We start from the raw sequence: 27,997 nt of genomic DNA, 5'->3' as shown, positions 1-27,997 counted from the left end.
AGTAAAAACCATTAAAAAAACCCCAAAAACTCCCAGTCACTGAAAACTCCTGTTATTCTCCATGTGTGTATGGCAATGCCACTGACATTTCCTCCTGAAGCTTTTCTTCCTACCAACTCAGCCTTGCCTTGGAAGACAATCTGCCATGACCAGGTTCCAGCCATTTCAGCATGTCCAGCAGCACAATCCTTCATCCTCCTGCCCTCAAGGGGACCTCAGCACGTGCCTGAGTGTTCTGAGAAGCAGAAATGAAGTATTCAATTAAATATCTGCATCTGCCAAAGGGCTTTGTTCAAATGCAGCGTCTGAAGATTCTAAAGGTGACCACCTTTCTCCCTGTCATATTAGAAACACACCCAGATTTGGTCAAAATCAGAAAGAAATTCTGGCTTTGATCTAAGCCAACACTGTGACAAATGGACAGGGACAAAAGAGGGTGTTGATCATAGCATGAGGCTCTTGAGCCTCTTATTTGTACTCAACAACGGGAAATACAAAGTTCCAAAAGCAAGTGTTCATGGATAGACAATCACAGACTTCAAACTTTGGGAAAATGAAAGAAATGAACTGTTACCACAACAAAAAAAAAAAAAAAAAAATCCCAAAACAAAACCAAACCAAAACCCAGCTGTTTTTATCACCAGCTCTTTGTTTTTTAAATGACACACAAGGATTTCCTACTCTAACAAAGCCTGCTGTATATTCTGGTAGTAAACTTCAGATCTGAAGAAATTTTATATAAATTCATGTTATATTTTTCTTTTTGTATTAGGGGAAAATATTTCAAATGCAATAAAATAGCAGAATTCATTACTGTATAGTAGGCAACTTTTCATTTTTTTAGATTCAGTTGTACAAACTATAAACTGTTAAATTTCTCTAATAATTGGAAAAATTGTGGGTATTTGAACTTACTTACCTGAATATTCATTTAGCAAATATTTTCAGATACAAGTCTAGATACAGAGTTATGCAATTTGAATATTAGTTTACACATAATATAAATCAATGTTTGACAATATCAAAATCCCATCAAACACTGGGCCTTTCTTATGCTATTATCAAATATAGTATATCACTGTGGGATAGCTGAGAATCATAGAATGCTACTGTAGGCTTGTTTATTAAATTGGGTCAATTTTCAGACCTTCCAAATAGGAATACTAAACATTTATTTTTCCCCTCTGGAAATTATTTTTTTTTCCTCCTGCTTAATACAGTTGTCATCCCAATTTCTAGTGAATTTATAAAAATATTTTTTTTTTATCCAATAACCCCAGCAAGGTAAAAATAGGAGTTTTTATAGCAAATGATAAACAGGCTCACGGACTATGAGAGAAACTAAACTTATTTAAATTGCCATACATTCTCTACTGAATCACACATCAATAGTTCCTTTTTTATGTGTGTTGCTGTCCACCTCAGACTAGCAGTTTTTAAGGTGCAGAAGCATCTTTCAAATATATGCATCTAACTCAATAATCAAGTTTCACACACTAGTGTCACATGCTTTAAATTTACATCACCTGCCCATCAAAGGCTGTGTTAAATAACAGCACTAATTGAAACTGCATAATTCATCAGAAACTGCAGCACTTCCAATTCAGAGAACAAAGGGGTGCTTACGTGGTTCTTTATATTACTAGATATAATTTTCTGAAATAAGGAAAGGAAAATAAACAAAAAAAAAACCAAAAAACAAACAAACCAAAACACATTTGAAAGAAGTTGCTGCACCTGCAAAAACACTCTTTAAGCTTACTATGAAATACAAAAAAGTGCACCCTTCTATATCTACATATAAAACATATTAGAAATAAAACTTGTGTAAAATGTTTGCTGTGCAAACTATAAAAAGTCAGTCAGTCAGTCCATTCTTTTTCCTAAGTGTTTTTCTCCAGGCTCTCTGGCTTCCTACTGCAGGGAGTCGCTGTTGTCCAGGACCAGCCCACTGATGTTTGCTGTCGAGAGGTCGCCGCCGTCGTCCTCGCCGCTGTCCACGGACTCGTCCTCGCTCTGCCCTGCCATCATCACCTGCTGCACGGCCAGGGTGGCACCATCTGAGGACAAGGACTGCAGACTGTCTACATTCATGTTCACTGGAGCTGTGATGGTCACGACAGCACCTGCAGGAGCACAACCACAGCACTTCAGCACCTTTCTGGCCTTCTGCGTTCGTGTAACGGAGCTTTGTTCTAATCGACAGCTACCACAGAACAGCTCTCTCTAATCAACAGTTACCCACCCCAGAAACTCAAGGAACTACATTAAAATAGAAGATATATAGGTTGTCAAATGCTTAAATGTCAGGAGATGCCCAAATTAGGTTGGTCAGGAATCTTAAACTTTGTGTTGTGAATCTTAAATCTCTTATGGACACCCACTACAGCAATTCTCCAATCAAGTCATCACAATGCCATTTCTGCAAAGTATTCCAGCTTACTTCCTTGCAGAAGAAGGGGAGTGTTCAGATTCAAGGTAACTTCAATGGATAAAGCTGTTGTCAGATCCAGCAGAGGCTGAAGGAAAATTTGTTACAAACTGGAAGAATAAAGCAGCAAGCAGCAGGACAGAAAAATAACTGCTTTAATGCCAGGCTCATCCTATCTTTCTTAAACTAAATCTTTTTGTTTTATCTGACACTGAGGAAGTTACTTCAGTCAAAGTTTGTGGAGGTTCTGTGATATTTTCCTGCCTCTCATTGTTCAGCTGGAAGCATGTGAGGCAGATATGGAATTGCAGCTGCTCAGCCATGAAGCTGAAGCTGCAGCCCAGTGTTGCTCATCCAACAGGACACTCCTGACGTGCACACAGAGAGAACTCAGCTGTACATCTCAGTTTTACATCTTTTATTCTGTCATTTCATAACTTTAAAACAAAAGCAATTCCAATACAATACCCTTGCTTAAACCACAGAAAAGTGTTAAAGAGAGCAAAAAGTGACACATTTATGTTATGCTTTCTCAGATTAAAAAGACATTTATACTGAAATATGCAGAAATTTCCCTCCCAGCACATTCATCAAACCCTCCCTTTCCCTGTCAGAGAGGAATTAACTTTCTGATCCATGTTCAGGCAGCTCTCCTCACCATCTGACATCGTGAGCTCGTTCGATTGCTGCTGAGCAACTCCTGAGGCAATGGAGTCAGGCCAGAACCTCTGCACTGGTCGGTTCTGGGCTGTTTTCTTCTTTGTTTTTGGAGTTTCAGAACAACTGGAATCCAGCATTGGCTGAAGAATTCGCCTTCTAGCATTGATAAACCTAAATACAATCAAGGGCAAGGTGAACTTAGGACCAGTTGGCTGTAAATTCTGTCTCTCACCTTCACAAAGTATGCAGCAGGAAAAAAAAATTAGGAATATGAAATCTTCTATCAGCTGAGCTTAACATTCTTTTTAAAGTGTAGAACCACTCCTAGAACACCAGCATCCTTCAATTTTGGCAAACTAGCTAAGAAAGCACTTCTAACATTTTGCAGCTAACAGCATTTTCCCCCCACCTCAGAAGGAAAAATTCTCCAGACAGCACAACAGATGTACACTTCAGGATCTTATTAAAAACTAAGCACCAGAAAACCTGCTGACAGCCCAGCTCAGAAAGCTGATACTCCTCTCATTAGGGTTCACCTAAAGTCTAGCCCCTGCCTAACCTGCTTTGTTTGGTCTGGTTTCATTTACTCCCTTAAGCTTCTGCATTACTTATTTTACAGGCTCCCTGCCCTTCCAAGGGCTGGCTCCTGATCCAGGAGATGACAGCAAACACATTTGTCAGATCTGTCCTGGTTCCTTTTAGTTCTCTGATTTTCACTTGCTTACTTTACTGTGCTAATTGCTGCCCTTCCCCTTTCTGTTAGTGAACAAGAAAATACTTAAACTGAATCAACTTCAACATAGTGAGCTCTGGCAGGGAGTTGTGAGTGAAGACATCATCCCTAAATACTAAAAAATACATCCAGGTCCCAAGTTTACCTGCAATGGGAGGAAATCAGGTGCAGCTGGCAGGTTTCTAAGTTGTAATAGAATGCTCTGCAAAGACAGCAGTCAGATCCCAGCACAGAGCTCCATGGCCACATGTAACACAGGCACAGCCACCCTGTTCCACTTTTGGAAGCAGTGCTCTATCACTATCTTGGCTATTTCCCCCCCTGGACCCCTCCACAGCCTCACAGCCAGTGTCATCTTTGAAATCTGAGGCAGATCCCAGTGGGGCTTTGCTGCAGCAATTTTAGGAACTGATGCCACAAGGCAAACAGGACATGTGTCAGCACCTTCCCTCCTCTCTTCTGCAGGGCAGGTGTCTTATCTTACACCTCCAGGAAAGATAAGACATGACAAAACCTGCTGAACCATGAACTGGTGTAGCTGAAGAACTGCCTCTCCATTCAGACATCACTGCTCAGGAGAGCATCCTTTGATACAAGGACAGAATCTGTTAACAGTAACTTTTTAAACACCTGCAGCCACCAGGCCACCAAATGCCTTTAGACTTCACTTGCAGAAGAAAATGAGAGTACTTCCATCTCTCTCAGAACTGGAACAGAACACAATTCCTAGTGCTGCAATGTTTTCTGGAGGCCTTATATAATTTAAATGGCATGAGTATTATTATACCTTACAAAAATAACATGCTTGTGTGCCTGTGAAAAGCTCTTGTATTTCTATACATGTTTTGTAACATATGTAGAATATTTAAGTTCAACTCCAGATGTCCAAGTTATCCTCCTCACTATTTCTGAGCTGTAAGCACATGGAGGCAAGGACAGATATTAAGGGCTTTGCTCTTACCAGTTGTTAACCTGGAGTAGTGTCAGATTTGTTTGTGCTGCAATCTGCTTCTTCTCATCCTCTGTTGGATATGGATGCTACAGAGGCCAGAAAAGCAAACAAAAAAGGCATAAATTTGTTTTCCATCTCCTCATCAAAAAGAAGAACTTCTTTATTACATCTGATCAAAAAGGGTGGATTAAGGCCACCTGACTCATTAAAACACAAACCTTAGAAACCTCACAAACTTTTATAAACAAAAACAATTCAACAAAGAGCGCTTTACTACACAAAACCTGATTTTATCCTTGAGAGTGTCTGTGGCACCATGAAGCTGCTGCTGCTGTGTAATTCAGAAGAAAAAGCTTCTCATGGCTGACAGTCTTTATTAAAGAGCGTGATCCCTGGGCAGCACAGCATGTGAGCAGCTCTGATTAGTTCTGCTGGCCAGGGCAGTGTCATATGAGAGAACTGAGGAGCACTCAGTTAAATAAAGGAGCACTGGAGTTAAATAAAGCTGCTCTAAGCAGATGAGGACAGGGCACGTAACACAAGAAGTGCACAGGCTGCTCCCCTGGATCAGTTCTCTGCTGCAAACCAGTTGTAAAAGGCAAAATATCAATCAACTCAACCTTGGAATAGCTTGAGAGCCATTTATCCTTTCAAAGTATTCATGCAAAAGGAAGACAACTGAAAGCACAAGCAGATAGTGACATGCTTGGTACACATCAGAAGGACTGGAAAGGAGATAAAGATAGAAAATTTGAGATTTTCCTCCGTCAAAAATACCCCAAAACCACTGCAAAATACAGGTGGAATTACTTTTCCATGTGCCATGAACCAGGGTGTAGAGAGCATTAAAAAGCATTAAGTTCTCAACACAGTGAAATGCAGAAAGGCTCCTTGTAACAACACTTGTTGAGACCATGCAGTAGAAATGTAACATATTTATTAAAATATTACTAAAAATCAACCAGCATTAGACTGTGGAACTACTCCAAATGACTCCAGGGAAAGCTGAAGTGAGATTCCATAAACTGACAACAGAATAAATTCACCTTGTTTATGAAGAAAAATTGTAAGAGACCACATGGAAGAGCTACATAAAAAATTGACCATGCTCAGTCCTTACCCCTATGTGCTGAAAAAGCCAAGATCTCATCACATTTGTAGCGTGCTTGGGAAGAACTCCTCTCTTATTTTTTGATGAGCCATCATCTTGATGCAAGATGCCTAGATCTTGGTTTAATTGCAACTGGAGCTGCACATTTAATTTTAGGAGAAATAAAGCAGTTAACATAGTAATGGCAGTTCTGAATCAATAAATGAACAACTCATTTATAGAAGGAATGAAAAGAAATTAGGCTTGAATATCTTGAATATACTCACTGTGTGAAAACATAAACAACTATGGAAGCTGTAAAATATAACTGATTTAACACTTAAATGAAGGATGAAGTAAAATTAATTATTATGCTGCAGTTGCAAAAAAATATGCTAAAGGTCCTGCTAAATAACTATTAAATTCTCAAAGAGCATTAAGATCCATACAGCAGAACCTATAATTCACTTTACAACATTCATACTACTTCCTAAATATTCATATTTTTTTCTCTTTGGTTTTCACTTTCTATGGATTCATCAAATCATTTGCACATTGGTAATCTGAACATTGGGAATACATTCTTAAATGCTTATGCAGAAATAGAAAGAAACAGCACAATTTATGTGCTGTCATATAAGATTCTATTTCAGACAATTGTAACCAAAATAATTCTAAATCAGGTTTTCCAGACAAATTGGAGCAATTTCTTAAGCCAATCAATATGTAGGAAATTAGTTTTAAACAAGGTTTAGGCTATCAAATTAATACAAATATATATCTGGAGTACATTTTAATTTCCAAAGTAATGTCTAACATTCTAAATAACCTGCTTGCATATGGAGGCTTTATAATGAACTTTCAATAGCTTTTCTACAGTGCTTTTCCCTACCTCCACAGCATTCTGAAATACTGAAAAAGAAGACACTGAAGAAGGATTTTCAATTAGTGACTTTTGCATAGGTGGGTTTGGAGACTCCTCCTAGCATCAAGAGTAGTCACAGATGTATACACAAGGTCAAGTCCTTTTTTATTTATAGGCTAGAGGCATTATTTTCCTCTCAGTATTTTATTTTTTTTTTCATAAAAGGTAAAACCCCACAATTTTTCCAAATCCCTTCAGTTCAGGAGTGTAATTTTACACACTTCTTTGTGAGAGGTGTGTGAGGACAGAGCTGTCTGTGTTCTAGGGGGGGACATGGCTGAGTACAGATATTCTCCTGCCAATTCAAAGAACACTCTGTGCACACTTTTTTTGGTTGGAAGGCCAGAATAAGGGGGAAAAGAAACCAGTGAGTCAGTGATTACCAACAGATTTTATGCTGTGGAGATGGGAGCTCCTCATTCACATTTCTAATTAAATCCAGATTCCAGGAAGATTTGGTTTACCACTTCCAGAGAAAGCCAGCAAGGTTTTCTGTACCAGAAGATGGTCTAGTTTTCATGTTTCTTTTTCTTTAGTTGTTTCTTTGAACTCTTCAGATCCAACTCTAAAGAGCCTCCCCCAAAAGAGTGCTGGCCCTTATATTTTAGGGTATAAGGAGACAAAATTGAGCATTTCCTAGAATCTCAACTAAATATTTTGAAGGTTTTACAGAAAAATGTTTCTCAGAATAGATAAACTCTAAAAGAGTTTCACAGTTACATAGTTTCACAGTTCTATTGATTGCCACTGTAAAAAAAAGTCAAATTTCTCACAAAAGCAGTGTGGCACCTTAATGCAATACACTAAATCTAGGCAGCCATAAACAAAGTTCAATGATTAGAAAAGTTATAATCATTGAAAAAGTATTCATTTAATTCAGAGGGGTTTTTGGTTTGCATTAGTGTGGTTTTTTGGGTTTTTTCTTTGTTTTGTTTTGGTTTTTTGTTGTTGCTGTTGATTTGGTTTAGAGGTGGGGTTTTTTTTAAATTTTAGATTGTTGTTTTGGGTTTTTTTTTTAATTTCATGTACCTATAACTCTTCTGGCATCAGTAAAAGAACACAATTAAAAGGTAGGAACTCTGATGAGCTGTTGTGGCAAGGAGGACCTTATGATATATTATATAACCTGCATATTGGCTGCACCAATTTACAATTAATTACTCTCTGTGTACACAGAGCTCCTTCTGCCAGTGTGTCAAATTTCAATCCTAAACCCCCTGAGATGCATTTCCAGCCAGAACACCATTCTGTGGAGCTTATGGAACAAACCTGAGAGTTCTGGATCCGAATAGTCCCAGGTGACAGTGCCTGTGTCACCACCTGTCCTTGTGGAGTGACCACAGTGACTGGCTGATACACTGTCCCCCCTTGAAGCAAAACAGAAACACAGATTGATTATGGGGAAGAAAAACCCCTTCAAGTATTATTTTCTTTAAACATATCACCACTGCACACCATACAAGACTTTTAATAATATATCAATTACTCTTTTCTAGTCAGCAGGCAAGATGTGCTCTATGCACACTAAAATTTACATCCATTCACAAAAAACTGTACAAAATTTGATTCTATTTCCCTGTATTTTAGGCATTCTAAATCTATTTTCAAAGGCAAATGCCATGATTATCAGGCTATAAAACAGTTCTTCATGTTGTTTTAACTGAGCTGTGTCTTCAACCAACAAGGGTCCCAACACCAAAATCATACCCCAGTGTGGCCAGTTCTTAGGGCAGCTGAGTTTGATTTAAAACCTTGCTGAGAGGCAAGACTAAACACTTCATCTCAAATGTAATTTCCATATAACAAGGACATCAAGGATTTTACAGACTTGTGTGGTTCCAAACTCCAAGGAGCATGAGGCAACCAGCAATTGCAACGGTTTAGGTAATGCATGTTTTTGTCAAATAGAATTCTTCTTTTGGAAGGGAAAAAAGAAAGTCAAACACCAGAGTCTATGAAAATTTAACAAATATAGTGTTGCACATTAAGATCTCTTAATATCATATATGTAACTGCCACTCCCACAGACATACTTGGAGAACATATAAATTAAACAAACATTCATAACCCAGTAAAGCACTTGACTGTACTACAACAACTTTTCAGGTATTAAAACACACTTTTTCAAGTATTTGTGTAGTTTTTGCCACAACCATAAAGGAAACCAAGATGAAGAGCAAGGTGCCAGTTGTTTTTAGTGTGTCATACCTGCTACTGTTGCCATAGTTACATTTCCCTGCTGCAATGCTGATGCTGGCACCACGATCCCTTGGGGACTGAGTGTGCCTGCAATGGCACTTGGAATTTGCTAGAAAAATAAAACAATTAGTAGCTTAAAATTTTTTAACTTTTTTTTCTTCATGTAAGGAGATCAAGCGTGCTTGTGCATTTTTGTAATTTGTTTTAGGTAGTTTTGGCTCTAAAATACGTTTGGAGTTTAATCACAGGACTACCTTCAAAGAGAAAAATACTTCATTAGGGGTTCATCATTACCTACATTAACTTCCTCATTATCACCAACCATTACCTTTGAAAACCCTCATGAAAGCAACTGCTAGAAAAGATGTAAAACAATTTTGAGAAATTTTAGTTCTAGGTGTGTAAAGAATAAGAAACAGTTTCCAAAGGCAAGAGGGAAAAAGGACAAATGAAATGACCCTTGATGCTCTCATTACGAGCATCAAAGCTTTAGAATTTTAGTTATTACCTCAATTCCTTCAATTTGAACATAATGTATTAAATATTCAATATGTTTTATTCTGCTCAAGATAGCTCTTACTCAACCTTGGACATGCAAACTCTAACACATTTCCTTAGTATGTATGAATAATCTCTTTTGATAGCAAATGCAAAATAGGTCCCTCATGTCTCTACAGAAAACTGTAAGAGATATACAGAAATAAAACTTTTTTTGCCTGATTTTAGAATCTCCTTTCCACACTTACAGACATCAAAACCTATAAAAGTGAAGTTTAAAAGTCATTGGGGCTTTTATTAATACAGAGCATCAGACACGTGAGTAATTCACAGAAGGGTACTGTGGTGGCAGGGCTCACTCTGCAGCATCTGACAGCAAAAACATCATCCATAACCCATTAATTGTGATCCATTTAATACAAAAAACAATGCAATATTGCAACTTTAATCCATCAGATATTGTCTATTTATTCCAGAATACAGGTTGTGTATAAAATGCATCAGTCATCTCAATGTTGTAATGAAGGAGGCAGATAAGGAGGCCATAAAAAGCAGAATTTTTCTTCTTTGTTTATTCTGTTTCCTAACCTCCTTCCAACCAAATAACAAATCCAGGCTATTCTGAGTATCTCCACTTGCTGAACTGAGAGAAAATCACAAAAGGAAGACAGACAAGAAAAAACTGACTCTGTGCTCTGGCACAGTTCAACAAATTTGTCCATCGGGCAGTAGCACAAAAAAAACCCACTCCCCCCCCCCCCCCCCCCCCCCCCCCAAAAAAAACCCTAAACAAGACAGACAAAAAAACCCAACAAAAAAACCCAAAACAAAACAAAAAACAAAAAACAAATTCTTTCTACTCTTAATTTTCTACTCTTAACACCTGATTTGAGATATTACAGGAAACTGCAGAAACTCTGTTTGCAAACTGATAGCAAAAGAAATATAGCTGTGACTTCCTATGGAAATCTAAGCAAAAATTCACTGAACAGCATTGGAAACACACCTGAGATTGCACAGGTGAATAAGGACTTCCAGGCTCTCCACTTAATAGAGTTTCACTATTCATTTTTGTCTTCAGGCAGGCAATGTAACGACTACAGAAATCCTTGCAGAGTTCATTAACCTTTTCTAGCTCCAGCAGATGGATACGCAGAACTTGGATTGCTTTTACCATCTGAGGAAGAGAATTGGAAAAAAAATCAGAAACAAAACAACTGTTCCCCTAAAAAAAAAAAATTAATGTGAGATTTAAGCAAACACTGCTTTTCAGTAACAGATATCACGCAATTAAAGCAGAGGTTCTAATTGCTAAATCCTGGAAAGGGAAAGGAACACAAGGAAACTGCCACACAGGGGAAACAGATCAGGACAACAAAGTGATCTTTGTCACTGTGACACTTCAGGAAGACAGAGCAGCTCAGGTGTCACAGGGCACAGGATGAGCCTGGATGTCCATGTGGTCTTTAACCCCCTCCTACACCTCTGGGGCACAGACCACACAGGAGTGGAAGTGATGGAAAGCAATCCCATCCACAGAAACGGTTTGGAAGGCAGGGCTGGGACAGGCTTGGCCAGCAGCAGTTCTCTGGAGCTCTATAAATCAGAAACACCAGGTTCAGCTCCACCCTGACACAAGGAAACCAGAAGGTTTGGAGATACAGTGAGAAAGAAGACACTCCTGTGATTAAGCATAAATTTGTTCCACAGATTGCTAGGGAGGGTGAAAGCTTTTATTTTTCAATAAAATTAGAATAAAGAGATCCCAAGTTTAGTCACACTGCTCAACAAAGCTTAAAGTAATCAAACAGTTCTTCAGTGCTACAGCTTTTAAGTTCCTCTGTGATTGCATGTCAAAGATGAACAACTCTCAGGTAAAATCTTGTAAGAACTTTCAGGTGAGGAGACTGATTCTGAAATAGAAAACATTAAATGCAAAGCACTAAACCAAATTACAAAAATAATCCATGTTTAAGCTAAAATCCAAGCACAGGAGATATGTATGTGAGGAGAATACTTGTCATGCTCACTGTGAGAAAAGCACTGTAAGCCTGGATAACCAGTATTACAAACTGCATAAAAATAGCTTAGGTGATTGTAAGGGTCATGGCAGAAGATCAGAAGCTAAAACCAAACCCAGATGGTCTAACAGCAGCAGGAAATCCAGGACATTCAAATATGTACACAACACACCAGCAAAGTAATTATTTTTTATACAACATGCCAGCCCCAACGTTTCTGTGCTGTGCTGGATCTCTGAGACAAATATCCTTCAGTTGCATGAAACTGAACAGTTGCAATTTTAAAGCATAGTGCAGAGCTTGACTTCACAATTATTTGGAAAAATCTGTCCTACATGAGGGGTTATTTATCTGGGCAAACCACTGATCCAGTGAACAGAAATTAGACCCTCCAAACTAATCTATTACTTCCAACTCAAGAAATCAACTGGGAGCTGAAAGTGCCTTTGTTCAAGTGACCCAAAGGAGATCAAGGCAGGAAAACTTTTGAGTGTCTCCATCATGACATTTTAGCTTTCATTGAGCCACATCTTTTCCCTGTTTTTTCAGCAAAAGGTTCTAGGACACTCACTCAGTGTAGACAACTGTGTGTTAAAATCAACAAGAAAAAAAAAAAGCTTAAGAAATTAAATTCTTTAAATAAAAATTTCTTCTCAGGGATAAAAAGAAAAAAAAAATACATCTTTCAAAAAACAGCAGCAGAAACACCTGAGCTGTAGATTTGAGGGAGGTGATCCAAATTAATATCTGGTAACTCTTGTGACCTATGACACTGAAAGCCTTTGAAACACTGAGTGCAGTGACCCTGAGACACAAACCAGTGATTTTCTAACCCAGCCCAGGTTGCTTTTTAAACTGTGCTTAAGCACCTTTAAACACCACAAAGTTAAAGCAGGCAAATGTAACTAAATTTCAACACAAAACAAAGGTCATCTGTGCTTCAAGAAATTCTGTCTCTGTTTCAGAGACAAAAAGCTTAAAATAGAAAATTCTTCATGTGTGACTGATCAACAAATTGCACATCATATTACTGAGTGTTTGAAACATTCAGCTGAAACTGAAGTAACAAAATATACTTTTGGACACATAATATTTGACCATAATAGAGAGTAGTTTATTTTTGCTCAGTCAAGAGAGTTGGGTTTTTTAAACATTAGCCAAATTTGTACTGTTTATTTATCAGCATGTGCTTGGAGGAAAAATGAAAGTCCTTTCTTCAGCTTACACTTAGTTTAAAATTGATGGTTGATACTTGAGGTGAAAATTGAATTAAAGTCAAAATAACCCACAAACCCAGACTCAGTAACACTAGCCAGGTTTCTGCAGGGCCCCTCTCCATCACACTGCTCCTGCAGGAAGCTGTGCTGCTGTGGTTAGGAGGAAAACAAAACTTTGTAAATATGCCATGCCTGTCACCAGGACTTATTAATTCATTTACAGCTACATTAATTGAGCCATATGGCTCCTGCTCTCTTGCAGCACAGGTGGACCAAACTTAATGTCAGCAAAAGTTCACTTTTCCCTTAAAACTAAAAAAAAAAAAATCAAGAACTCCTGATAAAATAACTCAAGTTGGACAAAGGAAATACAAAAAGGTGTTTTCAGACAGATCACAGCAGCAGGAATATTTCATTCAGTGCTACTGCACAGAATATGCCACAGAAAAATGACATTTTATAACTGATTCAGTCTTTTCAGCTGAACTGGAGTATCACTTCAGAGAAATGCATGAAGATGAAGTAACCATGAGATTTGTGTATATTCACACAATCCTAGAATGGTTTGTGTTGGAAGGGACCCTAAAAATCATCGTGTTCCAACCCCTGCCGTGAGCAGGGACACTTTCCATTACTGCTGAAATTGCTGTAAATAAAGATAATGGTAAACTATTAGAGAAAGAAAAGTTATTGAAAAACTTCCAGTTCTTGCTATCAGGAGCTTATTCATATATAAACATATCTCCAAATTTAAAAACTTTATGCTATCTTTAGCCTAAATGTGCCTGTGTCCTGCCTTCAGTGCCTCGAGCCCGTGGAGCACAGGCACAGACACAGCACAAACTGCCTCAGTCCCCAGCTCACCTGTGCTGATGTAAAACACAGAGCCACAGTTTTCTATGGATTTCAGGGCACATAACTGCACATGTGGGCAACACACATGAAAGAATCTCCATATACTGACACATAATCTCACTCAAATGACTCTTCATGTGCAAAAAAACCAATTAAAATATATACATTCACAGTTTACCTACCTCCCTGACCCAAATCCTCCTGCAGCAATTCAGATTTTCAGTGGAAGAACACAAACTCTGAGAGAAAAGCTATTTTGTTTTCATTTGTTTTGATTTGATAACCTCACTTCTCTATTTTGAGTCCTTAGCTATGAGACATAGCTAGAAAAGGTGTAACTAGAGGCTTATGGGATAGTTCTGCACATTAAAACAGCAAAAAACACTTCTCAGAAAGGCTTGGTAAGCCAATATCCAAATGACATCAGCTGCCTTCACCTCTACAACTCAGGTTCCAGACACAACTAAGAATTCAAGAGAATTGAGAAGAGGGTACTGAACCAAAAATCCTTACCCCAAACGAAACAAAAAACTCAGGGGTCTTCAAAAAAGGCAGTGTCCTGTTCAAATACAAAAGGGAGAGTAGATTTAACACCCCTTGTTTTGTATTGTGTCCAGACTTGACAAAGCCTTAAGTAACCTGCTCTGACTTCACAGCTGACCCTGCTCTGTGCAGGAGGTTGGACTAGAAACCTCATGAGCTTGTAGTCCAGCCCAAACCATCCTATGGTCCTATGAATGTGGAGAAATTTAAAAATCCACCCATGTGTGGGAAGAGTTTACTCTGAACAGAGAGGCAGGAACCACCCTGAGGCAACGTGGTACTCCTGCAGCATCTGGGTTAGCAGTGAGCAACAAAAAAGTGTTAAGCAATGAATGTCTTCAAACATAAAATAATCTGTGAAAGGTCTAAAAAAACTCTCTGCAAGCACCCATGCTGAACAACTTCTTAGACAGGGAGGAGTCTGTGGATGTTCTATGCACAAAATGAGACTGATGGAGAACAAAGAGAAGTTGGTGCCTTGGTTCATTTCAGGATCTGTTTTCTCTGTAAAAATGAGGCAGGGATAGCAAAGGGTAAGGGGGAAAGTGTGTGAAGCTCCAACAGGTGATACTCCAAGTTACGTGGATAAGCTGAGCACACTTCCAGAAAGCAGCAACAGAGACCACCAAAATCTGGTTCCTGACAGCAAACACACATCTTCTGACACTGATGCTTGATAAGAGGGTTAAGGGAATGCAAATAACATTCCAAGAAGAGATGGAGGATGTTGAAGCTCTAGAAACGCACATTTGCAGTCTAGTAAGAACACAAGCACAACCTTCAGCTTCTGCTTCCTTCCCACAGGATTTGAAAACAGGAGATGTGCAGGATGAGCCACAGGGTCATCCCAGAGCACATGGCCCAGGACTGCACCCAGACCTGGGGAAGACCCTGCAGAAGTCAAAAAGGCCTGGCAACAATTCTCCTGGATTGACTATGATCATTTGTCCTGCTGATTCAAGATCACCAGATGATGTTGTTGGAGAGCTTAGCTGGGAAGAACAGAATCCCTAGAACAGAATCCTTCTATCTGGATAGTAACAAGGGTTTGAAACCTGGTTTACAGGCAATTTAGCAATTTATCCTTAAAATCAAGTTTCAGATGGATGCTACCCACATTTCCCAATGCTGAAATCCTTTTTAATACTAAAGCAGGAAGCCACCAATTAATTCAGAATGGGATAATAATACCAAAGTAACAAGATAATCTGGACCATAGCTTAGTAAGAGCTACTTAAATTGGAACAAGCATCCACTGCTCTTAATGAACTTCCTTTCTGGTCAAACTGATCTAATGCCTGTGCTACCCAGATTAACATTCTGTGGTCCTCTGGATGAACTCCAAACTCCTCTTGTGGAGTATTCAAGGCACTTCAAGTGAGTGCACAATGTGGAACATTGCCAGGACTGTAAGTGACCCTACAATCACTATCTGTGACCCTTCCTAATTTCTGTTATCTACTTAATTATCCCACAGGCAGCACAGAGCATGGAATTATATTGTGATGCTTTGGAGCTGTCAGTTGAAGCTCTGTCACAGAAACTGCAGTCTGGCTGAGTTCTACATGCCACATCTCAAAGAGGTAAAAGAAAAAGAAAAAAATGAAACAGCTGCCCAATTTCCTTACTGTAACAGGCCTGTGACTCTCAGAGAGGATTTGAATTTGGCTCTTTAGTGTTATGATGCTCAGTTCATCTCAGTTTAGCTCTGACCCCGAGTTGATCTTACTCAGCAAACATTTACACCTTATTTGTTTGACTCTGCTCCACCCTTCTAGCCCAGTCTAATTATCAGTCTAACAGCCTCTCCTTTCAGATGAATGGTTGAATTAACATTGGAGTTAAAAAGGGAAGGACAGCATGAGCAGAAGATGGAACAAAGGCGCACAATAGCGTTTCTTGCTACAAAACAGAGACTTTTAAATCTCTATAAAAAATATAAATGTGACAGGAGGCAGAAAAAACTGCCTGTCTACAGCCGTCCCTGTGGCGAGCACCGATATTTCAAGGTGAAAAGAGACTGAAAGTCATGCTAGCCAGTTCACAACTTAAGAGAAGCTTGTGCTCCCTGCCCCACACCAAAAAGAGCCTGTCAGAATGTCAGCTGTTCAGAGCTCCCAGCCTCCAGGACAGGCAGAGGACAAGCTGCACTCAGGTTTCATTTGGTATCCAGTAACAGAAAGTCACAGCTCACAATACAACCACAGGACAGGAGTTCAATGCCAAGGATTTTTGATTTTGCAATGTGGTTCCAGTTTAAGCCACTACTGACCTCAGCAGCCATGGAATCCAGGACATAAATAATTCCTCACCCACCTCAAGCAAAACCAGCCAGGTTTGTGCAGCCCATCAGCAAAGGAGAACACCACATTAATCCAAGAGACTTTGTCACCAGAACCACCAACTGAAACCATAAACAGCTCAATGACAGGAAGGACTTTTTGAACACACCAGACCCAGCTACAACCAAAGCAAGCTGGATCTGAGAGTGTTTATGTATGACCAAAAGCACAGGGAACAGGCCAAGGCAAGCAGGGTCTTTGGGAAACCAATCTTTGGAGGCTCAGAGAAGCCACAGAATTGGAATTGGCTGAGGCTGAAAGGGACCAACAGCTCAGGCTGGAAGGGACCTCTGGAGATGGTTTAATCCAACCTTCCTACTCAAAGCAAGGTCAGGTAGGGCAGGTTCCTCAGGTCATGTCCAGCTGAGTTGGACTGTCTCCTAGGATGGAGACTCCACAACTCTCTGGGATTTCTTCTGCCCCCCTAGATGGGGCAAAAGGAATCTATGAGGCAGGATTTCAGGATCTATGGGGCAGACAGGATCTATGGGGCAGAAGGAATCTGAGGCAGGATTTCAGGATCTATGGGGCACAGGGGATCTATAGGGCAGGATTCAATCACCCTCACAGTAAAAAGGTTAAATGGAACCTCCTGTGTTTCATACCCACTCCTGGGTAAGTTCATGCCCATTTCCTCTTGCCCTGATGAGTCAGTCTGTCTTTTTTCCCCATTAGGACTCGGCATTTCTCTTAGCTGAATTGCATGAGGTTCCCATTTTTCTGCTTCTCCAAAAGCAATGAAGTGTACCTCTGAATGGTGGCAGAGCCATGTGTGCATCAGCCCCTCCTCCCAGTTTTGCAACACCTGCAGCCCTGCTGAGGGCTCAGCCTGCCCCATCAGCCCAGTCAGCGATGGAAATGTTCAACAGTTCTGGTTCCACAACCAGTCCTGGAGTACAGCACTTATGGGAGCCCTCAACTGGATTTCATGCTGCTGACCAGAACTCCTTGAGCCCAGGGGTTCATCCATTTTTCAGACCACCTCACTGCTCATTTATCTCATCCCTGTCTTGTCAAGTTTGTTTATGAGAGCATTGTAAGAACCTCAAAAGCCAAGATAAACCACAAGCACTGCTCTTTCCTCATCCACTGAGCCACAGCTACTACATTCCAGCTATTAGAGCTCAGATGTGCTTCTGAAATTAAGAGAAATATGTATTAGAGAAATATGGAAAAACAGTGATTTTGTGTTGGATTCAGAGAGTTACAAATGAAGAAAATAACCTGAGGCTTAACAAGTCAGCAGATCTGCTTTATACAGAACAGAACTTACTCTCATTTTTGAATAATAAAATATTGAAGGCAGGTATATTCAAAATGGGGAAATCACAGCTGCATCACAGGAATGACTTTCAGAAAGCCTAACAGAGTTAATGACATGAAAGAAAAAATTATATATGGTAAAGACTTTCTAAGATCATCTTGTAACAGCTCTTCCCTCACAGTAACTAGGTGAAGCATGATTTAAATAAAATTGGAAAAAAATTACATCAATTACATGTTTTTGATAATTATGTTAAACACCCAACACTCTAATTTGCAGAGTCAGTCTGGCTATGGAAAGGATTTGTTTCTATTTGTCTCCAATACAGTCATGTCAGCTGAGAACAGGAAACAATTGTGAAGAGCCCATTGTAAATTTACAGATAAAAGGGAAAAGGGGGCCAGAAGAAATTTTTAAGAATATTTTTAATCATGAACATGAAGAAGAATCTCTCACAGGCAGAAAAATGTGAGGAGAAACTACAAGGACCAGTTGAGATCAGAAATTAGGAAGAAGCTGCAAATGTGATGGTTGTTTCAGAAATGAAAGAAACAGCTAATGCTTACCAAATTATCAGTTTCTGGATCTTCACAGAAAAAGGGTTTTCCTTCTTTTTCCTGCTTCCTCACAAAGTTTTCAATATCTACATCAAAACTGGCAGAAGTTGTGCCTTCTGAGCCTTGTGTAGATTGTTCACATTTTTCAAATAATAGTGCTAACAAGGGAAATAGTGGGTGCCTAGGAAAAAAAACAGTTTAAATACATAAATAAGTATTTTCACTTATGTGATAATTAAGACATCTAGCTCAGAAAAGCTCACAGTCATTCATGTGAATGTGACAAGTTCTGGAAAAGACTACATATAACAGCATTGGCTAGAGAAAAATAAGATAAAAATTTATTTTCATTTTGATTTACCCACTCCAGAGGCAAATACAGCAGTAAAATATGTATATATTTAATTAAAGAGAACAATCACAAGCAAAAAAGCTCTGACTGTTTAATTCACTGTAATTGAGTGGCACTGAGACAGATTAATACAGTGCACTAGAAATGAGATTTAGGATTTACAAAGAGGATGAATGCAGATTTAAATGAAGCCTGATAAAATGAATTTATTTTTCAGTGTGGGCCATACTTACACATCATGAAATAACTTTAAAAAATTGAGAAGAATACTCAGGCTGTGCTCAGAGGCCTTCTGTGAAATCATGCTCTAAGGAGAAGATTTTGTTAGCACAAGTCTGTAAATGAATGGATACATCTTTGTGCTTCAGGTTGAGGTTTTTTTGGTGTTTTGTTTGGCTTTTTCCTGTTTTGGTGGTTGTTTGGTTTTTTGGGTTTTTTTAGCCTAAAACCCAGTAATAATTCTGTCTTTATAAAGCAGTTAAGATGAAAGAACACTCAACCCCACGGAAACTGAGCAAACTGCTTAGCACAGCACTTTTCACTGAAAAACCTCAAATTAGTCTGCTCATACATCAATATTTAATCCATTTTGAGCTAATTACTGGGGAATAGATTGTTATCCCTAAAGAAAAAGGAGTAAAGATTGACCTAATTACAATGAAAGTAAAAACTCGTATTAGAGATAAAAACAACAATATGACAGAGTGACCACAGTTTAAAGGCCAAAACAGCTTTCTAAATTTGGCAACCACACTTAGAATACCCTTTAAACCTGCTGAAATTGAAAAATCCCACAAGCTCAGGAGGTTCTTCCTTGGCTGGTGACTGCCAGTGAAGACTATTTGGTCTCACTCTTTCCCTAAAACAATGGAGACAGCCAAGAGACCACCTGATTTTAAGCTACTTATTATTTATTTATTAAAAACCCCCAAAGCCTCTACCCTATCCTTTACCCTTCAAAAGACAGAACAGGAGTCCATCACTACCTGTAAATGGCCTGCTTGTCTGCATCCATTGGAGTCTGAGATTCTACAGGGGCAGGACTCACCCCTTCGGCATCAGTTTCAGAGCAGTTGGGATCCTGTTCAGTTTTTAACTCTGTTACCACTTGCATCTGTAGGAATAAAAAAAAAAGTAAATTTGTAGCCCTGACGTAAAATAAGGGTGCTGTGTTCTAAGGAAAGAGCAGTGCAAAGGGCTCCTAGATTGCCAGAAGGTTGGTGTGACTTGGCAGTGACACAAGAAGTTGTAGCAGCAACAAAACCCCTCTTTTAATCCCTGACACTTTTTGATGGATAAAGGTCATTTCCAAGTTTTAGCATTTGGTTTTAAAATGGGAATGATAGATATTAGTAAATTGTTGAAACATTTTGTCTCTGAAGTGGCTGGTTTTGGAATAGCCTAGAGTACATTGCTCCAAAAAGTTCATGGGAATATCTGCATAAAAATCCTTTAGGATGAAATCAATGTAAAGAAAAGTTGATGCACTTAAGATTTCTTTTTTATTTTTTACTGTGCATTGTAAAAGGGTACTGAAGAAAAGGATCTTCTAGGTTTTTTTGTCCATTAAAATGCACATTTGTTTAAAAATATCTGAAATATTCTGTGTCCCTCCAGTCCTTCAATTATAGGAGCATAACCTCCCATGACCTTTAGCACTTCATTTTACATATTGCAAGAACCAAATATTTTAGGGCTATCAAACTACAGGAGAACAGCAGTAACTCCTCCTACACATCCATTTAACCCACATTTATACCATGGAAAAGCACCACAGAGCCACAGCTTCACCTGAGCACCTCCTAAATTGCATGAGGAGGCTGGGCACACCTTTGGGGTGCTTTGAAGATGTTCCAAGTGTTTTTTCCATCACCTCCAGCTAAATATGTTTTGGACTAAAAGGTCTTCCAGGAACCTGAACTGTGAAAGTCACAGTTTCCACCCCTCAGCTCAAACTCTTTGGTTTTCTCCCATTTGATCATCTGCACAAAGACATGAAACCACTGCAATCTTTTCTCTTAATTCTCTTTTACCTCAGGTTAAGAGAAGAGGAGAGACACTGCTCTAGGGACCTCCAGGCAGTCAGAACTGACAGCTCTAGAAACTGTGAGAGAACCTGACTTTAACAGAATTTAACTTATTTCCACATAACAGCAGCACAAAAAATTATAGTATTCTTAAGAGTGTGGGAGAACCAAAAGGTTTGTGCTTTATTCCCTATTGGGGCCAAGCCATTTCCTAGAAAAATCAGAAACTGAGAAAATTCAGCATCTCCCACCCAACAGAGCAGCCTGCCTTGCAGAGAGCTCCCTCAGCAAGCAGAGATGATTTTCAAACCAGAATGCTTAAAAAAAAAAAAAAGTAACTAATGGACTAATTTCTTGGCTAATGACAGGAAGGAGGAGCAAATTAGAAGGGGATGACTCAGACAAGTCATAAATTATAAATTTAGATTATAGATTATAAATGTTGGCCATAAATCTGCAGAGTTTGAAGGGAGGGAGTGTGCTCAGTTAGGGTTCTATTGCCCTAGGAGAAGGAAACAGCTCACTTAAAACTGCAAGTATTTTTCTGTGGGCCAGTTCCAAACTAGAAAAACAGCAGGCACCTGAATTACCTGTCTACCTTGGACACTGAGAACTTGAAATACACAACAAATAGGAAGAAAAAGCTCTCTCCCCATCTGTTCTTCAGAAAAAACCATATTTTACTTTCACTGCCACAGGATGGTATGTATTTGCTGGGAGAATAAGTCAAATATGTAAAGTAGGTGAGAGGAGAAATTAGAATTGCAATAAAAGAAACAAACTAAAAACTAAAATTCAAAAATCTGACTGCATTCAGATGAACATTTTATAGGAGATGTGGAAAGTTGCTGTTTTTTTTCTGACTGTTCCCCATTGTTGCCATCTGCTGACAGAAGTACTTGTAGTCATAGCTTAGGGCTGACACAGAGTTACAGAAAAATGGGTCTTCAAAGTAGAGGCCAGCCCACAAATTGCCTCCAGTTAACAGCATTTTAATTTACCAATTTAAAGTGTAAAACTACACAGCCTGTTGTACAAAAAAGAAACATGACCAGATATACATGACCATCTTTCATTATTCCAGCTTAAACAATGCCAAAGCAGGTACTAAGAACAAAGTCACTATTTTTTTCCCCTCTTCCTAATTGTATTTTGTTCCTAGAGAAATGAAAACACACCTACCTGTTGTCCATCTTGATAGTTGTCTATACTTAATGTCTGTGTTGCCATCATGGTTATTGAGACATTAATTGTGTCAAATCATCATAAGTGTGCACAAATAGTCTTTAAAGAAAAACAAATGGTCAGTTAAGAAAGTGGCCACTTAGAATCCAGTTCTAAAGTGTGAGGAAAAAATAAAGGTAGAAATTCAGATTTATGCACACCTCTCAGAGAGTTTATTGACAGCAACAGCCACATGCAAATTCAAACAAGAAATAAATTCAGTTTGGAAATATAACAGGTTTTACAAGCAAAAAGTTCATTGTCTCTTTATATTTTAAAGTAAAACTTTTAGTAAGAGGCTGAGGTTTTTTTATACTCACAAGCTCAAGTGAACTTTAGCATTAATTTCTGCACTACTTAACTGACATTCTAAGGTCATACCACATTAGAATTCTAATCCTAATAAAACTACTACTACCTAGATTTCTAATGAAATCTAGAAATGGGCAGGTTAGTGTTTCTGTGTTTTGAAAAGGCTCCCAAACCCATTGAGCATCACTGTAACTGAAATAATAATAATAGTTTAAAATGATGAACCAAATGCAAAATGTTAAGAAATAGCCTGTACACTTTTGGGTGTGAATCCCAGATTCTAAAGTAGGGATGAAATTACTTTCAGAGACTAAGCCTCAAATCACTTCTGAGATCAGGAATTTGCCATCCAAGCCATTTAAGGTTCAACAAAGAATGGAACAATATCAAACAATTTTTAAACAATTGGGCCCACGTGATTATAAAGTTTCAAAAAGGACCTAGGAATTCAGAAGTCTCAATTTCTGAGACATTTGATACTTTGGGAAATATTAATTACAATAGGATTTAGACACAAGTAAATGCATCATGTTATTCTCTCTAGGCATTAGCTGGAGTTTGGTGCCCAGATGAGTTAAACATTTTTAAGTTAAGACATACTGTAATTAAAAAAAAATAAATTAGCAAAGCAGCACCACCAGATAGAGTGTAGCCAACAAATTATTACTTCACATTTCATTTTCTTGTCAGATCTGCAGCCATTACAAGTGAAATCACGTAACTCATTAAGCTATTACCAGTAACTATTAACACAGAAGTCAATTTTCCTTGACACATAGGAGTTCTAATGTTTAGCTACTATTAAAAAAAATCTATATTTAAAAAGAAGTCAGAGCTCATGCCTTGAAAAACATTATATCCAGGTAATAATTCCAGGCTTTCTGCTCTTTTTCACTTATGTCAGTATTGAAGAACTAAGTTTTAAAATTTTCACCACTAAGATCTGAAACAGAATTTTTTTTTCAATGTGTTCAATCACTACAAATTTTTCAACTATTTTAAGTCCTTCCCTTATTGCATACTACTGCTGCATACAACCATTTTTAAGAGCAATTTTTACATTTCTGGATATTTTCCCCTGCAGATTATAACAGTCTCAAGTGAGTGTTTCATTTTGCAAACACAGGACAAATTTCAACGTTCCCTTCTCTGAGAACAGTTTCAGGCACAGAGACAAACCAAACTCCTCAGGAGAAACCTCAAGCCTTACTTTGCATCAAATTCACTCAGTGTGATTCCTAAGTATGAGTGCAATTTTTAAAATCTTTTTTAAACAGCTTCAAAGACCAGAGAAGTTCACCAAGATGATGCAAGCTTGGTTTCCTCTAAAAACTAGGTTATATCTGTTTTTACAGAACATTAGTATTCTTTCTTTGAAACTCCAAAAACATTACTGATTTCTCCACCAAAACAAAAAATACAAAGGGAAAAACCTAAGTGCACTCACTGATAGAAATACTTCAGATTTTAAATTTTTTTTACAGTTACAAATCATTTACTGTTAAAAGTTAAATCAGCATTTGCCACAATAAGTAAGACACCTCTCAAAATCCTTTAAGGGAACACATTCTGAAGCATCAGCCCTGTAAGCATTTGTCTGATGTTTAAATATTTCTTTTCTTTTATAAATGGCAGCTGACAGCCAATGCAAGTGCCTGTCTGTATTGATAGAGTGAACAGGCACATAGAAAATGCTGCTTTTCTTCCTTTTCAAAAGACATACATTTAATTTATGACTGTGACATCCAATGCATGGACCAGACTACCCTCAAAATAAAAGCAGAACAGTTGAAACAATCAACAAAGAAAGAGCAAACACTATTTAATGATTATTTTAAAGCTAAGCCCCACAGAAAACACTGCTAATGAAATTGTTTAACTGTGAAAGAAATACGAAATTCTTAGGCAAAAATGAGAAAATAAAAGTAAAACTTCTGTTGAAGATGTAGAAGAGGAAGGACATTTTAAGAGTTCACAGGGATGTAAGGTCATATTTGTGGCATGAAGAAAAACCTGGAGAGGAAGGCCACAAAGATAATACATGTAAATTGGTAAAGACAGTAGGACATGGAAAGAATTTTTGGAGAACAAGACAAGCTGGACTAACCCCTCCTTCCAGATTTCCATAATGAAGAGACGTTCCACATCTGGAAGGCCCTCAGGCCACACAAAAGAAGAAAGGAGGTGCACAGCTTTGAGCTAGATCCATAGATTATTGCATCTAGAAGGACTTTTGCCATATTTTCTCCCAGGGGAATGACTGGAAAGAATTCTACATGGGCATTTCCTTTATTTCTCACAAGAGCTTCCACTCTGACTTATAATTACAGTAGAAAAAGATTAAGCTATTAGGCAAGATAGGAACCGATGAGATTTAGTGAAGACAACCACTGCAAATCAAGAAGAACAAATTGAGCTAATCACACACTTAAATTGAGGCAATTAACTGAGGAATTACTTGTGTTCACTAAAAAGAAACATTTCCTCATTACTCAGTAGAGTCAATAAACAAAGTGAGTTAAACTTTAAGAAAAGTAACCGAGAAGGTATTTACAGATTTGGCTTTCATGGCCTCATTTGGGATGCAGCGCCCAGGCTCGTTAGCAGGCGCAGCCCCAGCAGATGCTCAGGCTGCTATCACTCCCAGATGTTTATCACTGCCACAGCTAATTACTTCCACAGCTCCTCCACCGAGCTCACACAACACGTGGATGTTTCTGATGCTTTTCACACCGAGGCAGGGAGGCTGGTTCAGGCCTCTCCCTGCTCAAGGTGGCTGTGATGGAAAGCAGCTGACTTGGTCTGAGGCAGTTGTGGTGCACTGAAAGGAGCCCTGCTCTTGGCTGACCTACTCGTGTGTGTCCATTCTCAGCTCACAGACCACCTCCAACAGCACACCCTACCCCAGGACACAGAGTGTTTGGGTATCCGAGGTGAACCCAAGAATATATATGAATTCAGGACACCTTACCTTTCAAAATGCCAATTCTCTGTGAAAGAATTCGAGAGCAGAGGGGAAAATGTGTGTTTTTATTTTATATTCAAAGACTTACAAATAACAAAACCTGAGGGTGAGTCTGCTGGTCTGCTTCACACAGAACAGAACTAACTCTCATTCTATTTATTTTGAAAGTAAAGTGTGTAGAAAACCCAAGGAAAAACTTAAGGTCATGTAACTGGAAGCTGACGCATGACCTGCAATCAGAAACTCCACTGACACCTGTGGTGAAAGGGAATTCATAAAAGATCATGGTGTACAAAGTGAAGGGGAAAAAAAAGAGAAGCCTTTTATAAAATGAGGTATGAAGAAAAATGTAAAGCAGAAAGGAAGCTAAATGAAGAGTGGTAATCATAATTAGAAATGTGGAGAGCTTGTGCAAGTTGAGTATCTAAGTGAAGAGATTAAATGTGAGCTGAAACATACACACAAAGTGATCACTTAACATTCATCACTCCACTCCTCGCTTGTTCCACTTACTCCCTCATAATTAAGGGCACAGGGACCACCCAGTAACGTTAACACACGGTACAAGTGAGCTGCTGGAGATCAGTGGTATCATTTTTAACATATACAAGCTACAACAGATGTTTGTAAGAGATATAAATAGTTACGCTTCAGGCTATGACCAAACCACCAACCCTCTTAGGGTTCTGAGGGAACTACCCAACAGACTTGTTAACAAGTAATCATTCCTTCTAATTTTCCTTCATACATGTTTCTTTGAAGTCCTTCAGAGAGAAATGCATGACTGGCAGATTCGGCATGGCTCTTTGTTCGTTCTTATTTAACTTTAGTCCTGGCACTTGCTATGTAACATTAGATGCTTACATTCACACAGCAAGTTAAAAAGAAACAAAAATCAATTCTCTTTGACACATGAAAAGCAACTAGAACTGGCTTCCTTTTCAACACAATACAGGATGATATTTATTTCCAGGGCACTTTGTTTTCTGAAGAAGATAAAATATTGGCCATGAGAAAGCTGCTCACCCCTTTCCTTCACTGAGTTGAAGACATTATCTTGTTCCAACACAGAGATCCCACTTACGTACAAGGTGGAAGACAGAAACCTAAAAACCAACAGAGAAATAGAAGAAAATAACACCTTCAAACACACATTCTAAGACTCAACATTATTTTTTAAAAAAAATTGTTTTACCATGTGGTTCCCTCATCAAGTGTTAATGAACAGACAGGAATTTTTTTGCACATTTTGCTAATCCTTGCATTGTTAATAATCTCTAATCACACCCATTATCCCACGCTTGAACTTCTTATCCCATTATTTGATCTTTCTCTCATCTTATTCCATTCATTCTCTACATTCACCCTTGTCTCTGCTGACACCTCTAACAGAAGGCTCCATTTGGATAATAACTCCCTCACTGTTAAACCTTCATATTTTACTCCTTGGCTTGATGTCTGTCTGCCAAGACTAGACAAGACACATCCCAAAAATAACACCATGAAATGCAAATAGGAGTAACTCACCACTGTTGTGAAAATTAAGATGAAATCAAGAAAGGTGAGGGACTTTTCTCCTCCCCATTTAAATCTCCTTCATCATCATTTGAATACAATCCATGGTAAAATCAAAGCATGATGCAAGAAATGGGCCATTGTCAGGATCCTGTCTTCACAGAAGCTGCTACAGGATTATTTGGCCATTTTAAAAAGCTTTCCAAAAATTACCACTTAAAATTACTTTAATTACAGTTAATAGCACCCATTTGATACAGTGAAGCTACTTTTAAAAAGTAGTAAGGATTGTGAAAGCAAAGTAGCAAAGATTGTGAAAACATACTTAGAAAACACAGCTGCTGAAAAGCATTAAAAAACCATCTCAGGAGAAGTTCCAGACACTAAGGTTGCCCAGAGGCCACCAGAAATTAAATGATGGCTAAAACACAGCTGAGATCTTGAATCTGATTATCTCTGTTTCTCACACAGATAAAGTTCACAGTGAGAACTAGAGAGAAAGTAACTCCAACATTTTTGAAAGCAGGATGAAACTGGTCATTGAATTGGTCTTTAAATTAATTAAAATTTATGCACATGTTGTTTTCCAAGTGGTTTTTCAGACAAGTTCACAGAAAAACAAAATGTGAAGGGCCACTCAATCTAGATGCCATCTCTGGTTCATGAAACCAGGTTCTAAACAGGGCAAGGAAGGTATGAGGAGTTTTAAGGCAGTTTAAATTTCAGCCATTGGTCAGAGACTGAACACTGAGCAAGAAGGAGTTTCAGCCCAAAGTGATAGACCTGGTCTTGAAGGTTCAAGGAGCAGATGGCACATTAAAAGTTCTTACCACTTTTCCTTAAACTGTCAAAGATCTATGTCTTCAGAAAATGGGCTTCTCTCATTTTTGCAGCTTCTTAATTCTGTTCTGAGGACAGTGTAACCCTCTTACTCCCTTCTTCACATGCCATGCATTTTGGTACTCATTCTCACTTCAATTTACTGGGCTACTTTCAAATAAAGGACTTCTCACTATTCATGGCATCTTCAGAACAGAGGTCACTGACAGATAAATCAGGATAGATGAACAGATGAATTATCCATTCCTTGTCTCTGCTCAGACATAAGAAGGACTATTGCAAACCTGAAAATCCTGCTCCCACATCCAGAAATAACTGCAGCCAAGAACTGGTGAAGCCACTGCTGCCAGATCTGGTCAGTCAAACATTCAGCATATGAAGAAGTAGCCCTTGCCTGCAAAGCCTTCAGCTGAAACTCTGGAAACAGCAAATTTCTAGGCAGCTTATGATATATCCAGGGCAGGAACAAAGAGGT

General features: G+C 38.6%; 1 protein-coding gene across 2 annotated transcripts; it reads right to left on the bottom strand.

Moving 5' to 3' along the window:
* Window positions 1–312: 312 nt before the first annotated feature.
* On the bottom strand, window positions 313–26,754 carry PKNOX1 (PBX/knotted 1 homeobox 1). Of its 2 annotated transcripts, XM_084226273.1 has the most exons (12): window positions 26,695–26,754; window positions 26,194–26,273; window positions 21,849–21,950; window positions 19,626–19,753; window positions 18,297–18,468; window positions 10,495–10,665; window positions 9,000–9,099; window positions 8,061–8,158; window positions 5,897–6,025; window positions 4,786–4,862; window positions 3,090–3,262; window positions 313–2,126 (listed from the first exon to the last, which is right to left on the bottom strand). In XM_084226273.1, exons 3-12 carry the CDS (start codon window positions 21,897–21,899, stop codon window positions 1,915–1,917), a joined length of 1,311 nt encoding a protein of 436 aa, XP_084082399.1. In that variant the 5' UTR covers window positions 21,900–21,950; window positions 26,194–26,273; window positions 26,695–26,754; the 3' UTR covers window positions 313–1,914. The 2 variants fall into 2 exon arrangements, with proteins under 2 accessions (XP_084082399.1, XP_084082400.1); XM_084226274.1 differs by lacking the exon at window positions 26,695–26,754 and having other exon boundaries at window positions 26,256–26,267.
* Between the last annotated feature and the right edge of the window lie 1,243 nt (window positions 26,755–27,997).

The sequence above is a fragment of the Fringilla coelebs genome (assembly GCF_963513975.1).
Source record: "Fringilla coelebs genome assembly, chromosome: 2".
Lineage (NCBI taxonomy): Eukaryota > Metazoa > Chordata > Aves > Passeriformes > Fringillidae > Fringilla > Fringilla coelebs.
This window is presented reverse-complemented; position numbering and strand designations above follow the sequence as displayed.